General features: G+C 48.8%; 1 protein-coding gene across 8 annotated transcripts in view; it reads left to right on the top strand.

Moving 5' to 3' along the window:
- The window catches only part of LOC309541245 (uncharacterized protein), a 328128-nt gene extending 315658 nt beyond the window's left edge, over positions 1-12470 (top strand). For 3 of the 8 annotated variants that reach the window (XM_082238868.1, XM_082238869.1, XM_082238872.1), the window contains 2 exons: positions 7762-7906; positions 8923-12470. In XM_082238868.1, the coding sequence (XP_082094994.1) occupies positions 9363-11540 (2178 nt within the window). In that variant the 5' untranslated portion in view covers positions 7762-7906; positions 8923-9362 and the 3' untranslated portion in view covers positions 11541-12470. Of the gene's footprint in view, positions 1-3023; positions 3448-3495; positions 3995-4767; positions 4941-7761; positions 7907-8922 lie in introns of those variants that run through there. The other 5 variants (XM_082238871.1, XM_082238873.1, XM_082238875.1 and 2 more) reach the window with 5 other exon arrangements.
- The last annotated feature ends 1714 nt before the right edge of the window (positions 12471-14184 follow it).

The following is a 14184-nucleotide window of genomic DNA, read 5'->3' as shown; positions in this document are numbered from 1 at the left end:
GGATGAATCTGGTTTGCTGGTGGTGAGTGAGGATTAGGGCTGGGCGATATATTGATATCTGGTCCAATACCGGTTTCTAGACCACATTGTGATAACATTTGAAGAACTACTGATATGGCAATACACCGTGAATCACAGTGTGTATTTCTGGGATGTGCCTGCAAGCAGCGGCAGAAAGCTTTTCTTCGTGACGTCCCTGCAGATGCTGAGTTGCTGACTTCCCTCCAAGACTACAAGAAGCGACACACACACATCCATTGCCCTGTGTCCTTCCAGCCTCTTTCCTCCCTTGCTCCCTTCTGCCGGTGTGTGTGCCTGACTTAGACATCCTGTGTGCTGTATGATTTTACTGCTGGAACTGGATTTGCTCTCAGGAGCTAAGTTTTGTGCATCACTGGGGACCCAGTGAGAACTGTATGCTTTGAATGCTCAGTAAAGTATTACTGAAGAGGTCCTGCTGCCTCTGTGTGTGTTTTTGACCTCAGCATGGGAATTGCTCTACACGTGGCCCCTACCCTGCTGCTACGTGCCTCATGCCCTGGAGTTGGTCTACTCAAGCATGCAAGATGGCATGTACCAAACTCTGTCACCCCACCACTGCATGATTTCAAAACACTACTTATTCAACAGAACTTCATCCCTGCTCCCTGCACATTCTGAAAAAAACTTGAAATACTGAAATTGAATGGGAGATTTCCCCCCAAGCCTATTTGTAGGATGGGGAAGGCGGGGCTGCAGGTACCAGGGAAGTCTCCTGGGGGGCCCATCTTCAATCATGAACCACATAGGGGAACCCCAGAGCTCCTGCTTATTATGGAGTTTGGTGAAGATAGTACTTTTCCATATTCCCAGAAGTTATTATTCAATCTTGCTGCTAGGGAGTATTCCTACCAGAGTGCATAATTACTATCATACTGATTTTACTGCTATGGTTGCTTTTGCTGTCATGGACTGGCTGGGTGTGGGGAGGGGGAGGCACCAGCTGGGGAACCCCCAAGGGAAGAAGGCTCAGAGCCTGGGGGCTGGTTGTGGGATGGCAATGAGCAGATAGAGGGAGAAAGGGGAGCAGACCGGGAGGGGAGGTGTTGCAAGCTGAGGAGGAAACGGTTTGGTGAGCAGGAAGAGGCTGGGGCAGAGAGCAGTTCAGGAGAGGAGGGGCCGGGAGACCCAAAGGAGGCCGGCTGCTGAAGCATCTACGGAGACCCCCCCTCCCGCTGCGACCAGCTCCCCTCTCCCCCACACAGAGAAACCCAGTTCAGACCCCATGATCCTGCACATGATATTAAGAGGGTGTTTCCCTGCCCCCCAAAATGCATCGCTTTAATCTCCTTGACAATCAACTGTATTTTCAGCCCAATCACCCCGTTTGGAGAGCTCTTTTAGGTGCCCCTTGCAATCTCTCTTTGTTTGAACACTCCTGGACAATTTACTGCCACCAGCAAATTTTGCCCCCTCCCTGCTCACTCCTAACTCTAGATCATTTATGAACAAGTTGAAAAGCCACATGTCCCAATACTGATCTATAGGGGACTCCACTTTATGCTTCTCTCCATTCACAGGAGTGTTCGTTTATTAGTACGTGTTCCTCCCTCCCCCCATCCTTCTGTGCTGCGGAGGGAAGCGTGCGGAAAAGTTCTGGGGTGAATTTCGCTTCCCTACACATCCAACACAGCTCAGCATTCAGGAAAATGGAAGAGGAAAGCTGGCCACAATCCAAGAGACTGAGGTCAGCAGAAAGGGAAGCAAAGCCTACTCCAAGGGAAGCCGCTTCAGCATCCAGCCCGTCTGCCCCCACAATGGCTAAAGAAGAATTGCCCTTTGGGAATGACGGAGATGAATGGAAGCGGGCGAGGAAGCCCCACAATCGCTGCTGCTGGAGGAATAGGGCCACTGACACCTATACTCAAAGGTGATGACCTGGTCCTTTAGGGGCACTGTTACGCCATCAGGAACCCGGAGTCCCCCACACCTGCCTCCTTTGTCTGGATTCAACCTCAATCCCTTAGCTGCCATCCATCCTCCAACCACCCCCAGAAAGACACACAGGGAATTCACTGCCTTCACTGGTTCCAGTTTAAAAGAGAGGCAGAGATGGGAGGAGCCTCCCCATTGTCTTTTCCTTCACAAATCCTGCCTTAAGGGCACATTTAAGATATGAATCGGGTGTGAGGCTGTGACCTGGCACAGGAACTAAATATTCATCATCACAAAAGACTGGCCAGGCTCCCCAGGCAATCCAATCAAGTGCCCATTAAACAGGTAACCTGGCAGACAGGAGGTAAACAAACCACTCAGATTTCTGCTGTAGACCGCCCTTTCTGTGATGTGTGTATGATGTATCTGGGGGGGTGGTCTTAGGTTACACCCCTTCTGTGATGTATGTATGATGTATGGAGGGGTGGTCTGGAGCTCCAGGGCAGGGCATTTAAAATGTCTATATAAGGCCTTGTGTGCCATTGTTCTGGGTTCCACCTCCCTCCTGCGTGTGGTGAGTGAGGACCCTGTTGCAACAGATCAATAAAGATCAGGCTTACTAGCTGCTTTGCTTTAAACGCTTTAAATGCATCAGGATTCAATCCACCATCCCGATGGATTTCTGCCTGGGGCATGTGCTGCCCTTGATCGCCTCCTGCCTCCTAAGGGATTATGGATTATGAATAGGATCCCCCAATTCCAGAGGAGTCATTAAGCGTTGGAACCCAGGAAATCCGTCAAACTGTTGACTTGGCGATTATTTGACGTTTCTACAGTTTTCTATACAGTATTGGAGAGTCGGAGGAAACAGCCCGATTCATGGTATCCGCTTCTTGCTACAATTGTATAGGCTGCTTCTCTGAGCCTCTTTGCTGTTGTGCATGGAAAGCGCATGTGCAAATGGTCATTGTCCTGGCCTTAGTCCGAGGCTGTGGTGGGGTCTTGGGGTTTTTGGGGAGTCGTATAACTGTCCCCTTCCTGGTTTGAAGAGCACCAATACCTAAAGCACGGACGCACGGCTAGTGGCGTGGGGTGGGCGAGGGAAGGATTTTACAATGTAAACATTGGGGGGGGGACCCACTTTCTAATTGGATTGCGGGATCAGCCCCTCCCCCGCTCTCCTGATCCGCAGATGGAAGAGGGGATGAGGGAAACCTTCCTCTCCTTCCCCCCTGTTCCTCCCCTCCCGGCAAATCCTTCCCTCACCCCACCCCGACAACCCGGTATCCCCTCCCCAATATGTTGCTCCTCCTCCTCGCCATCCGACCTCTGTTCCGGGAATAGGGGAGGAGAGCCCCCCTCCCACCCCGACTGCTTCTCCCAGAAGTGGAGCTTCCTCTCCGGATTGCTGCTCTGCGCCGTAGCTCTAGGGGCGCGCGCTTTCGGAAAGGGGAGGAGGGGCAGCAGGCGACACCGCCCCCCCCCGTGGATGTTGCAGGAAACGAAACGAGAATCTGGAGCGAGGAGAAAGAGGTAAAGGGGTCGCGGGGGGGGGACGGGACAGAAAAGGACCCAGGTAGGGACGCCGCGCCAGCTCCCCAAAGCGCCTTTCATGCGTCCCGTCGGCGTGGCCTAGATCCCTGCATCCATGCTGTAAACATTGTGGGGTGGGGGACCCCAATTTGTATTTGGATTGCCAGGATCAGCCCCTCCCCCGCTCTCCTGATCTACAGGAGGAAAACAGGAGGGGAATAACCTTACTCCCCGTCCCGTCTCAATTCTTTCCCTCCCCTCCCCGCACATCCTCCTCTCACCCCGCCCCCACAACCCCAAATCCCCTCCCCAATATGTTGCTCCTCCTCCTCGCCACCCGACCTCTGTTCCCGGAATAGGGGGGGGGATGAACCCTCCTCCCAAACTGCCTGCTTCTCCGGTAAGTGGCTCTTCAGCGCCGGATTGCTGATTTGCGCCGTAGCTCTAGGGGCGCGCGCTTTCGGAAAGGAGAGGAGGGGCGGCAGGGACCCCCCCCCCCGTGGATGTTGCAGGAAAGGAAAGGAGAATCGGGAGCGAGGACAAAGAGGTAAAGAAGTCGCGGGGGAGGAGAGAGAAGGACCCAGAGACCCCCGCCAGCTCCCCAAAGCGCCTTTCGCGGGCCCCATAGGCATGGGCTGGATCCCTGCACGCGTGCTGCGAAGGGGGCTTTGCTTAGGCGCCTTGGCAGTGGCGGACATGGGGCCCCCACCCAAGGGGTCCCCACGAAGGCCTCCTTGCCCCCTTTCCCCCGCACAGGCATCCCTGGGGCGATGTGAGATCTGCACGGAGAAAGGCGGGCCATGAATGGGTTAACCGGCGCGAGGGACGCCTGGATAGAGACCCCCGTGTGGCACGTGTTGGGCGGGGGGTGTCCTCTGAATGGAGAGATTGGGCGCGCAGGGCGAGGGGTGAGCCCCGCCAAGGCGGCCTCTGGGTGCAGGGGAGAATCAGGGAAAGAGGGAGGGGGTCGAGGAAGTCGGGGGGAACATCCCTGGGGCAGGAAAGGGCAGCATTGGCGTGGGGGGGGGGAGAGAGATACAGGAAGACCAGTCCGTGAGGAGACTCTCCATCGTGGTGCCCACGGGGAATCTCTGAAGGGGCCTCCTTTGTTTCTCCATCCAGCCCAGGAAGCAGCCAGAAACCTTTTCCTTTCTCTCAGGCTTCCATCTTTAAGTGTATTTTCCACTGCCTGGTTCATTCAGGATGAGGATAATGTACACCTGTCATCAGAAACAGGGGTGCAGAGTCCATGGAATAGCTCTCAGGATTGATACAGAAGTTGCACCTCAAAAGCATTTCTGTTCGTCTTATTCTTTGTAGGCAGTGTCAGAGTGACTGACAAGGTGAGATAAAACCCATCAGCATCCAATGATAGTGATTGCATGAATCTTCCCAGTCAAAGGACCCATTTTCATGATAGACAGTGCCTGTGGCTGGAGGCTCTACACACCGGGTTTGCCTGTGCAGGCCAAAGACTGCCAGTATTAGCACAGGTGAGCTGTGCGACCTTCCCAAATTTACAGACTGTATGCAAATGAGAGTTTGTGGGTGGGATTATCGTTTACGACAACCCTGTGATTTTCTCCACCCTTAACATTTCTTGAGCTGATATTGCAGTACGAATTCCAAAATAACTACAAAAAATCACAATGTAATAAGAATGATTGCAGTATTTATATCCTGTCCATGTGGTTGGGTTTCCACAGCCACTCTGGGCAGCTTCCAGTACACATAAAAGATATTAAAACATCAAACATTAAAAACCTCCAGATACAGGTCTACCTTCTGCTATCTTCTAAATGTCAGATAGTTGTTCATTTCCTTGACCTCTGAAGGGAGGGCGTTCCACAGGGTGGGTGCCACCACCCAGAAGGCCCTCTGCCTGGTTCCCTGTAACCTCACTTCTCGCAGGGAGGGAACCAGCAGAAGACCCTCAGAGGAGGACCTCAGTGTTCAGAGTGAAGGATGGGGGTGGAGACGCTCCTTGAGGGCTACAGCGCCAAGGCTGTTTAGGGCTTTAGGTCACAGATCTTGCTCCTCCATAATGATCTCCAAGTCCAACATATAGTTAGCAGAGTAGGAAAAAACACTCAGAGGCAGCAAAATATTCATTCTGCAGAGAATTTAGCACTGAAGGCAAAAGATAGCAAAAACTTAACTTACATTCAAAACAGCACTCAAGTAAGAAACAAGACAAGCAGAGTAGAGAATTGCAGATTAGGAAGCGGGACCAGGCGCCTTTCAATACTGCGATTTATAAAAAAATCCATGTCAGAGTCACCTTGGGACCGGATACCAAGCCTGGCTCACCCCAGTTTAAACCAGCTTCTTCTGGTTCCCAGAAACAAGGAAGGTTTCAGCATAACCTCATAACAACTGATCCCACCACCTGCTCTCAGAAGAAAGGAAACTCCCTTGTCAGCTAAAATGTTCCAGCTGGAGAAAACACCACTTTGAATCACACAGAGTAAAACCACTAGAACCTTCTTGAACCAACAGACCAAGAATGATCTGTATACATTAGATCAACACTTTTCTTTTTCTGAAAAATGCAGCCATGACACTTAAAGGTCAGCACCAACAGTGTGAATTGTGCTTGGAAACACACTGGAAGCCAGGGAAGATCCTTTAGGACCAATTAAATGTGGTCTTGGCGGCTGCTCCCAGTTACTAGTCCAGCTGCCACATTCTGGATTAGTTGCAGTTTTTGGGTCACCTTCAAAAGTAGCACCATGTAGAGCGCATGGCAGTGGTCCAAGCAGGAGATAACCAGAGCATGCACCACTTTAGTGAGACAGTCTGCAGACTGGTAGGGTCTGCCTGCCACCTTTCCCCCAGGGACAGTGCTTCTGTCTTGTCAGGATTCAACCTCAATCTTTAAGACGCCATCCATCCTCAAACCACCTACAGGCACCAACACAGGGCATTCATTACCCTCCCTGGTTCCAGTTTAAAAGATAGGAAGAGCTGGGTATCATCCACATGCTTGTGAACACCAGCCAAAAACTCCTGATGATCTCCCCCAGTGGCACCATATAGATATTAAAAAGCATGGGGGAGAGGACAAAGCCCTGAGGCACCCCACAAGTGAGCACCCAGGTGTCAGAACACTCATCCCCCAACACCACTTTCTGGAAATGGCCCAGGAGGAAGGAGGGGAACCACTGCATAGCAGTGCCCCCAGCTCCCCTACAGGGTCCAGAAGGATACCATGGTCAAGGGTCTCCAAAGCCGCTGAGAGATCCAGGAGAACCAGGAAAGAGCTTCCCCCTCAGACTCTAGCCCATCAGAGATAATCAAGCAGCACAACCAGGGCAGTTTCTGTCGTATGATGAGGCCTGAATCCCGATTGGAAGGATAATGGTGGCAGAAGCTTTCCTGGTCCTGCCCCTCCAAAAGCTCCAGACACAATACTTTCATTAGCTTTGAAAGGGCCACCGGATACTTGGTGACCTTTTCTTCAAAAGACAAATATTTTAAATGCTTTTACAGTGACGTGCGCTGTGGGTTAAACCACAGAGCCTAGGACTTACCGATCAGAAGGTTGGCAGTTCGAATCCCTGCAATGGGGTGAGCTCCCGTTGCTCGGTCCCTGCTCCTGCCCACCTAGCAGTTTGAAAGCATGTCAAAGTGCAAGTAGATAAATAGGTACCGCTCCAGCGGGAAGGTAAACGATGTTTCTGTGCGCTGCTCTGGTTCACCAGAAGAGGCTTAGTCATGCTGGCCACATGACCCGGAAGCTGTATGCCGGCTCCCTCGGCCAATAAAGCGTGATGAGCGCCGCAACCCCAGAGTCGGCCATGACTGGACCTAATGGTCAGGGGCCCCTTTACCTTTTTATGATGTAAATAGTGCTTCGTTTTCCTTGTTCCACATTGGAGAGAGTTTGATACACAAGTCTGAGTTCATCCCTCCCCCTGAAACTGCTGTGTTAGCAGCACTGCCTAGGCAGTGTGTTTGGGGGTCCTGGGCTGCCTAGAGAACAAGACCCCCTTCTCAGCCTGGCTTATATAGTCCCAAGGAAAGCAGAGCAGTACGTTTGGCACCAGCTTGGCTGCAGGAGTGGCTGGAAGGAGGTGTGCAGGACACCATCCAACCCTCTTAGAGACTCCACTCTGGATTTGTGTGAGTTTTTCTTTTCCTGAAGATAACTCACAAGGCAGCAAAGGGTTAGGGCCAGAGTTTTCTTTCTCCATGGGCTTCCTTCCCAGGTTGATAAACCCCATCTGCCCTTCACTTTCCTCTGCAGCATGGGCAGAATCTGCCTTTTTGACTGTGGGATTCACTGTTGTTCTCCTCCTCTCCATCCACCAGGGCCTGCCTTCATCTGCAGCAGAATTCCCCAACCCACCAAGGATTTGAGGCCCATCAGGTATCCTCACCTGGTTTAGCCGGCCGGTTGAAGCCGTACCTGAGTTTGTGGTCCCTGTTGCATGCTGACAGCTTCTGGAAGCCACAGGTGAGAGCTGAGTGCAGGGTGGGGACCAATGGTGGAAAAATTACCCCATAAGGTGCATGACATTTCCCCCACCAAAGGTACTACCGCTCCCCTAACACCCCATGACATTGTATGATTATTGTATTTAAGACAGAAGAGGAATAAATTCATGTCCACAGAAATAGCACAACTTCAGGCCATAAATAAATCAATAGTACATTTTCAAGGTACTACACTTTCCACCAAGTACAGTTTATCTATTTGCCTTGAATACCCTGTTTTTCAGTGCCGTTAAAGTGTCATTTTAGGATAGTTCTGCATCAGAAGACGGGCACGAGATCAGACAGCACATCATTTTTAAAAATATCATGCTGCTTTGTTAACATTGATTGAGGATTTTGAAAGTTGCTCATGAATTACTATCATTTGATGACATTGCAGCTGTTACGATATAGAAGCAATGCAGCTGCAAACTGCTAGCTTGAAAGCAAAACATAATGGGAATGTTGGGACTGTCCGTGGGAAACAGAAGGGCAGTCAATTCACAGTGCGAAGCACCGGAATTAGCTCAGAGTGTAATATGAGCTCTTCCGTTTGTTCCGGTCCAGGAAGTGCAGGAAGTGTTTGTCACTAGACTGTTGGAGCTTGAAGAGAGCAGTCATGTTTTTGTAATGCTGCAAAGACAGAAATAAAAGCATGTAAATACATTTCTGTCTATCTCTTTCCCCTGCCAGGGGGGGGGCAGGAAAGAGGGGGTGTGTTCTTCCCACATTTGAGAAAAATCGCCTATCGAGACCTAGCCTGGATCTTGCTGGGGAATGCAGCCAGGGAGGTCAACAGGAGATCAAGCCTGGTGCCTGGGAGAGTTGCCGGTTTCTCCTGTTAAAGGCTTGGTTTCCGACATCAACTTCACTTCCTAAAAATTGGGAACATGGGTAGGAGGTGGGGGAATGTAGGAGACATTGAAATAGGAGAAGGTGCTAATGGCGGCTGATGTGTTCTCTTTCCCTTTGTTCTCTTCCTTGAAACCCAAACAGGATTTCCTTTGCTCCCACTCTGAAGAAGGTGATGGAGTAGAGAGTCAGAATTCCAAGAGATGGGGCACCTTTAATTTCATTAGGAATACAAGAAGAAGAGTTTGGATTTGATATCCCGCTTTATCAATACCCCAGGGAGTCTCAAAGCGGCCAGCATTCTCCTTTCTTTTCCTCCCCCACAATAAACACTATGTGAGGTGAGTGGGGTTGATAGACTTCCTTGAAAGAAGTGTGACTAGCCCAAGGTCACCCAGCAGCTGCATGTGGAGGAGTGGAGACACGAACCCGGTTCACCAGATTACAAGTCCAATGCTCTTAACCACTACACCACACTGGCTCTCATAGAAATTAAAATGTGGGAAATGTGGGATATACTTCATTGAATGAGCACATATAGTTCACATCAATAACCTCCAACAGGGGATAAACAATTTAAAGCTATGGGGAGTGGAAAAAGTTTCACTGACAGTGGAAAACTTGGAACACATCAATGGACTCACACTGGTGAAAAACCATTTAAATGCATGGAGTGTGGGATGAGCTTCAGTAAGAGTGGACACCTTAGAACACATCAACTGACTCACACAGGGGAGAAACCATTTAAATGCATGGAGTGTAGAAAGAGCTTCAGTCAGAATGGAGACCTTAAATTACACCAACGGACTCACACTGGTGAAAAACCATTTAAATGCATGGAGTGTGGGAAGAGCTTCAGTAAGAGTGGACACCTTAGAACACATCAACGGACTCACACAGGGGAGAAACCATTTAAATGTATGGAGTGTGGGATGAGCTTCAGTATGAGTGGACACCTTAGAACACATCAACGGACTCACACAGGGGAGAAACCATTTAAATGCATGGAGTGTGGAAAGAGCTTCAGTCAGAATGGACACCTTAGAACACATCAACGGACTCACACCGGTGAAAAACCATATGAATGTATGGAGTGTGGGATGAGCTTCAGTAAGAGTGGACACCTTAGAACACATCAACGGACTCACACAGGTGAGAAACCATTTAAATGTATGGAGTGTGGGATGAGCTTCAGTAAGAGTGGACACCTTAGAACACATCAACGGATTCACACAGGGGAGAAACCATTTAAATGCATGGAGTGCGGAAAGAGCTTCAGTCAGAATGGAGACCTTAAATTACACCAACGGACTCACACTGGTGAAAAACCATTTAAATGCATGGAGTGTGGGAAGAGCTTCAGTAAGAGTGGACACCTTAGAACACATCAACGGACTCACACAGGGGAGAAACCATTTAAATGTATGGAGTGTGGGATGAGCTTCAGTACGAGTGGACACCTTAGAATACATCAACGGACTCACACAGGGGAGAAACCATTTAAATGCATGGAGTGTGGAAAGAGCTTCAGTCAGAATGGACACCTTAGAACACATCAACGGACTCACACCGGTGAAAAACCATATGAATGTATGGAGTGTGGGAAGAGCTTCAGTAAGAGTGAAAACCTTAGAACACATCAACAGACTCACACAGGTGAGAAACCATTTAAATGTATGGAGTGTGGGATGAGCTTCAGTAAGAGTGGACACCTTAGAACACATCAACGGACTCACACAGGGGAGAAACCATTTAAATGCATGGAGTGCGGAAAGAGCTTCAGTCAGAATGGAGACCTTAAATTACACCAACGGACTCACACCGGTGAAAAACCATATGAATGTATGGAGTGTGGGAAGAGCTTCAGTAAGAGTGGAAACCTTAGAATACACCAACGGACTCACACAGGGGAGAAACCATTTAAATGCCTGGAGTGCGGAAAGAGCTTTAGTGTTAATGGAAAACTTAGAAGACATCAACGGACTCACACAGGAGAAAAACCATTTAAATGTATGGAGTGTGGAAAGAGTTTTAGTGAGAATACAAGCCTTAGAATTCACCAACGGACTCACACAGGGGAGAAACCATATGAATGTATGGAGTGTGGGAAGAGCTTCAGTAAGAGTGGAAACCTAAGAATACACCAACAGACTCACACAGGGAAGAAAACATTTAAATGCATGGAGTGTGGAAAGAGCTTCAGTCACAATGCAAACCTTAAATTACACCAACGGACTCACACCGGTGAAAAACCATTTAAATGCATGGAGTGTGGGAAGAGCTTCATTAAGAATGGACATCTTAGAACACATCAATGGACTCACACAGGGGAGAAACCATTTAAATGCATGGAGTGTGGGAGGCGCTTCAGTAAGAGTGGACACCTTAGAAGACATCAACGGACTCACACAGGGGAGAAACCATTTAAATGCATGGAGTGCGGAAAGAGCTTCAGTCAGAATGCAAACCTTAGAACACACCAACGGACTCACACCGGTGAAAAACCATTTAAATGCATGGAGTGTGGGAAGAGCTTCAGTAAGAGTGGACACCTCAATATACATCACCGGACTCACACAGCGCAGAAACCATTTAAATGCATGGAGTGCGGAAAGAGCTTTAGTTTGAATGCAACCCTTAGAAGACATCAACAGACTCACACAGGGGAGAAACCTTTTAAGTGCATTCAGTGTGGAAAGAGCTTCGGGCAGAATGGACACCTTAGAAAACATCAGCAGACACACAGGGGAGAAACTGTTTAAATGTATGGCGTGTGGTAGGTGCTGCAGTCAGAGCGGAACCCTTGATTTTTGTCAACAAACTCACACAAAAGACAAACCATATAAATGTCAGGAAAGTAGGTAGAGGTTCAGTCCTAGTGGAAGTCCTACATCCACAGACTCATGGACAGGAAGAACTTTAATAGTTGAAACCCTACAAACCAGCAACGACTCAAAGAGGAGCAGCAGTTTAAATGGAAAGCTTGCAGAAAGTGCTTTACTTATAACAGAGTGTTTATGAAACATGTTTGGACTCTCAGAGGCGAGAACTCATTTAGATGTATGGAGTGTGGGATGTCTTCCTCTCAGAGTCCACTCTTTTCTTCACAGCAATGAACTCAGCAGGAAATCAGTCTTAAATACATGGCGTGTATGTGAACTTTTATTTTACACCATGAAGGAAGGACTATCAAAGGGGAGAGACTTGACTCAAGGTAGCCAACACCCCTGCAGCTCCAACGAGACCTACCCAGTTGGCATGCCAACCTTGATGGTCCTAGACAGAAGATCATTGCACTCACAAAGGACCTGCATATGGGAGTGGATTCAGCATGGACTGAAACAAAGGACAGTGATCAGCTCTTCCTTCTGGAGACAGGAAACTGCAAACTCCCCTTTGTCTTCTGGAAAGTAATCATGGGGGGGGGGAGGAACCAGCCAAGTGACAAGACGCTCAGGTTACCACCACAACTCCTCCCTAAACCCCTCCTTTTTGTGATGTGTCAATGATGTAGTTGTGATGTAGTTATGATGTAGTCTTAGGGATGTAGCATGGGGGATTAGTAGCTAATAAAAGTTGGGGTCTCCTTTTGTTCAGGGCTTCCATCTTCTTCCACCTGGTGGCAGGTGGGAGTCCTGTCGCGACCGTCTTCAATAAAGACCAAGCCTACTGGCTGCTGTTTTGCTCTGGTATTCCTGGCTGGTGTCCTTGATTTTTGTCCAGCGAGGCCCTCAGATTTCTCCGTTAACAACACACACACAGCTGGCCCTCCAGCCACAGCTGCCTTGGCTGAGCTGGAAACACAAGTCTCAATGCAAAGCACACAAAAAGAAAGATCTCCCCCCCCCAAAAAAAATGTGCAGTTTAACTGCTAGCAAAACACACAGAGCAGCCTGCCCCTTTGCCTGTGTTTTGGAAAAATCTGGGTGTGAGGCTGCTCAGTCACCCAGCTCGTCGGACAGAGCCCGCGGGTCCCTGCGGAATAAAGGAAGGAGTCCAGCCACCAACCGGTGTAGACCAAAGTTTATTGCTCAACAGGTTCAAAGAGGAATTTTGAACCCCGAGGTTGGGGCGACAATGACTTTTAAAAGTTTCTACCTTATCCCAGCCCCTTCATGGATCACTGCCTTGCTGTGGCAAAGGGGCTTGAATAACTCGGAGAAGCTATGAACTATGCTGTCCAGGGCCACCCAAGATGGACAGGTCAGAGTGGAGAGTTTTGACCAAACGTGATCCACCTGGAACAGGAACCGGCAAGCCATTCCGGTATCCCTGCCAAGAAAACTCCATGGACAAAGAAAACAGGCATATAAAAGTTATGACGCTGGAAGATGAGCCCCTCAGGTTGGAAGGCGTCCAACATGCTACTGAGGAAGAGTGGAGGACAAGTACAAGTAGATTCAGAGCTGATGAAGCGGCTGGGCCAAAGCCGAAAGGACGCTCAGTTGCGGATATGCCTGGAAGCGAAAGGAAAGTCCAATAAGATCTTAAGTCCAAAGAAAAATATTGCATAGAAACCTGGAATGTAAGAAACACGAACCTTGGTAAGCTGGATGTGGTCAAAAATGAGATGGCAAGAATAAATATTGACATCCTGGGCATCAGTAAACTAAAATGGACAGGAATGGGCGAATTCAGCTCGGATGACCATCATATCTACTACTGTGGGCAAGAATCCCATAAAAGAAATGGAGTGGCCTTCATAGTCAACAAAAGAGTGGTGAAAGCTGTACTGGGATGCAATCTCAAAAATGATAGAATGATCTTGATACGAATCCAAGGCAGACCTTTTAACATCACAGTAATCCAAGTTTATGCACCAACTATTGGTGCTGAAGAAACTGAAACTGACCAATTCTATGAAGACTTACAACACCTTATAGAAATGACACCAAAGAAGGATGTTCTTCACATTATAGGGGATTGGAATGCTAAAGTAGGGAGTCAAGAGATAAAAGGAACAACTGGCAAGTTTGGCCTTGGAGTTCAAGATGAAGCAGGGCAAAGGCTAATAGAGTTCTGCCAAGAGAACAAGCTGGTCATCACAAACACTCTTTTCCAACGACACAAGAGACGACTATACACATGGACATCACCATATGGGCAGCATCGAAATCAGATTGATTATATTCTCTGCAGCCAAAGATGGAGAAGCTCTATACAGTCAGCAAAAACAAGATCTGGAGCTGACTGTGGCTCAGATCATCAGCTTCTTATAGCAAAATTCAAGCTTAAACTGAAGAAAGTAGGAAAAACTACTGGGCCGGTAAGATACAATCTAAATCAAATCCCTTATGAATACATAGTGGAAGTGAGGAACAGGTTTAAGGACTTAGATTTGGTGGACAGAGTGCCTGGATGGAGGCTCATAACATTAAACAGGAGGCAGCAACGAAAACCATCCCA

Source organism: Podarcis vaucheri (assembly GCF_965113315.1).
Source record: "Podarcis vaucheri genome assembly, chromosome: 10".
Taxonomy (NCBI): domain Eukaryota; kingdom Metazoa; phylum Chordata; class Lepidosauria; order Squamata; family Lacertidae; genus Podarcis; species Podarcis vaucheri.
Note: the sequence above shows the minus strand (reverse complement) of the source record. Positions and strands in the feature narration are given on the sequence as shown.